Source organism: Aptenodytes forsteri, unplaced genomic scaffold, assembly GCF_000699145.1.
Source record: "Aptenodytes forsteri isolate BGI_AS27 unplaced genomic scaffold, ASM69914v1 Scaffold287, whole genome shotgun sequence".
Classification (NCBI taxonomy): Eukaryota; Metazoa; Chordata; class Aves; order Sphenisciformes; family Spheniscidae; genus Aptenodytes; species Aptenodytes forsteri.
In genome coordinates this window covers 111,076-113,766 of record NW_008794854.1, presented here as the reverse complement: position 1 = coordinate 113,766, position 2,691 = coordinate 111,076, and the positions used below count along the sequence as shown (strand labels likewise).

Sequence of the window (2,691 nt, the reverse complement as noted above, 5' to 3'; positions counted from 1 at the left end):
AAACAGGACAATTCGTTAAAAAAAAAAAAAAAAAAAAAAAAAAGCAAGCATGCTCTTTTACTGTCTGGCGGTAGGCGTCAGCAAAGACTAAACAGAATCCCAGTCCCACGAGTGGACTGGAAAGAAGTGAGATCACAGGGAAAATAAAACAGGAAAGTCACTGAAAAGTATTCAGAGCCTTTTGCTTTTAGAGCAGGAATCTGGACCTTTCTCAGTAGGTCACAGGCAAAAAGCATGGACTACACATACAAATGTCAGCTGGAGATGTAACAAACAAAAACTGACTGCTTGAGCAGACAGAGCTAAGCTTTAGTATATGGTTCCGAGCTCTGTTGGGTTGGACAGGAAACATCACTGTCATAGCAATGCCATGTCACTGCACTTCTTTTCCTTCACTTATTTTCACAGCCTACATGGCCTCTCCAGGACTAGAAAGCTATTTCCCCACTGCTAAACAATTCAGATCTGAAACCCTAAGAGCTGGAGGATTGAAGAGCTTTGTGTTGTTTTACAAGTTAACTCATCAGAAGGCCGGTTCTCACAGCCAGATGCCAGTTTGGGCCAGCTTATATTTCCCAGCAAAATCCAATGCAAAAAAAGCTTTCACTAAGCACACATGCTTCTTTACCCTCCACCTACAATTTTCTTTCTAAAAGGAATGTTCAAATGCCACACGTTCCCTGTAATCAAAACAGCACACTTCCGTTTGTCCTCCCACAAGTCACACTAAAACCTAGGGACTAGCATAGCAGCTCCTGAGCAAGTCGGAGCAATCCATCAGCTTTAATAACCTCTCATCACTCCCACTATCCTGGGCTAGAATTGAAGGGCTGCTGTCCCCGCTTCCTTCCCTGCTTTAATTCTTTTCTTTTTTGGACTGGATTTGTGTTTCCAACAGGGGAACAAATAACTCTGAAGAACATCTCGGCGGATACCTCTGGCTTTTACATCTGCACTTCAACAAACGTTGTGGGAAAGGAATTCTGCAACATGACAGTCAGTGTTGTGCCACGTAAGAGACGGGGTTGCTTACTAGAAGAGCAGTACCAGAGAAAGTACCCTAGCTAAGCAGCAAAGGATTAATGGAGGCAATGCAGACAGAAGTATAAAATTCTGCTTTCTTTCAAAAAAATAGCACACTTTTTTTACCTTTAAGACAGATTCTCTGCATTGGTTTACATGCTCATAGAGCACTCACTAACGCATAGGGTTAGTTCACAGATGACAAAAAAACGTGTAGAGTGAGACAGGCCTGAGCCCCCAAAGCCTGAAACTAAACTGTGTCGACAAAGTACAGCAGTTGTTCAGATCCAGGAGCTCCTCCCTATCACTATCTATCTAGTTGCTCCTGCAGACTTATCAGCTACCCAGTACAGAATTAACTCTAGTTGCTGTAGTCAAATAATTGTGGCTTCCATCCAGTCTGGATCTGGTAGTGAGAGCTGACATCTGGTGGTGAGATCTGAAGTCCAGTGATTGTGCTGATTGCATTTGATATCATTCTCACTGCAAAGGGGTAATTCTTTTCTTCCTGCTTAGCATCCATGAACATAGCTCTTTACGCTGGCATCATTGGTGGAGCTGTTGCTGCAATTATAGTTATTGGTATTTTAGCCTATTGCTGCTGCTGTCGGGCGGACAAGGACAAGGACTATGAGATGACGTAAGTACCTTTCTCTAGAGAAGTGAATGGAACATATGAAGGGTTCATGTTCTCTCTCCGGCACCAACATAGGGGGTGGAAAGCACAGGAGAAAAAAGAAATCAAGGAAAGCGTGCACTGCTTTCTCTTTTCAGTTTCTACCCTAGTGGCTCCCATCTCTTCTCACGGAATATGCCCAGTATTACCAGACACCTTTGTAGTCTCTGGGGTAGAACCCAAACATTTAAACCTTGGAACTGAATCAGCAAGCCCAAGTCAGTCAAGCACGCACAGCTACTTGATAAGCAAAACCCAGACTGTTTCTCATTTCCCCGAGTCCCTATACCTGTTTCTGTCCTTGCTAGCCTAAATCACCATGAGGCTCTGTATTCAGAATTATCGCTCCAGGATAGAAACCTTTTGTTTATTCTCATGATGGAAACAGATCATTGGAAGAAAAGTGGGATGAGAAAAGATACACCAGTCACCCTTTCTCTACATACATGCTATGGAAAAAAAAGTAGCTCATGCACCTCTTGCATCACCAGCAAGACTTAATTTACGGAGTTCAGTTTGGTACACTTCCAGGTCAGCTTAGAGCGGTCTAAAACCATTCTAACACAAAACCTCTTCAGTAGAATTTCTAGCTGGTTTCAATTAATATCTCTACTCCTGAACAATGTTTTAGGGAGCGAGAAGATAGAAATGAACCCTTCAAGGAGACACCTACAAGGAATCAGAGAGCAGAGGATGATGTTGAAGATGAATGAAGAAAGAAGCAGGAGGCCAATGCCATCTTCAGGATTTGCTGAGGCACAGACACCACTGCAGAAAAGAAATCAATCCCTCTTTCTTACTGCAAGAAGGTTTTTTTGGCATAGTAACATGAAAGCTAATGGCTCTGCCTTCAAGTTCTGGGAGAGAATATCCTTGTCTCCCTGGAAAGAAATGCTTAACATACAATGAGTACTAATACATAACCTCATAGCAGAAAAATGCATGTGAAGCTCTGTTTCACCCAGTCATCCAAAAATAACCAGTCTTCTAGA

General features: G+C 42.7%; 1 protein-coding gene across 1 annotated transcript in view; it reads left to right on the top strand.

The window, feature by feature from the left end:
* The window catches only part of GPA33 (glycoprotein A33), an 11,550-nt gene extending 9,138 nt beyond the window's left edge, over positions 1-2,412 (top strand). Inside the window, 3 exon segments of the mRNA XM_019470826.1 lie at positions 899-1,012; positions 1,540-1,663; positions 2,331-2,412. Of these exon segments, the coding sequence (XP_019326371.1) occupies positions 899-1,012; positions 1,540-1,663; positions 2,331-2,412 (320 nt within the window).
* Positions 2,413-2,691: the final 279 nt, after the last annotated feature.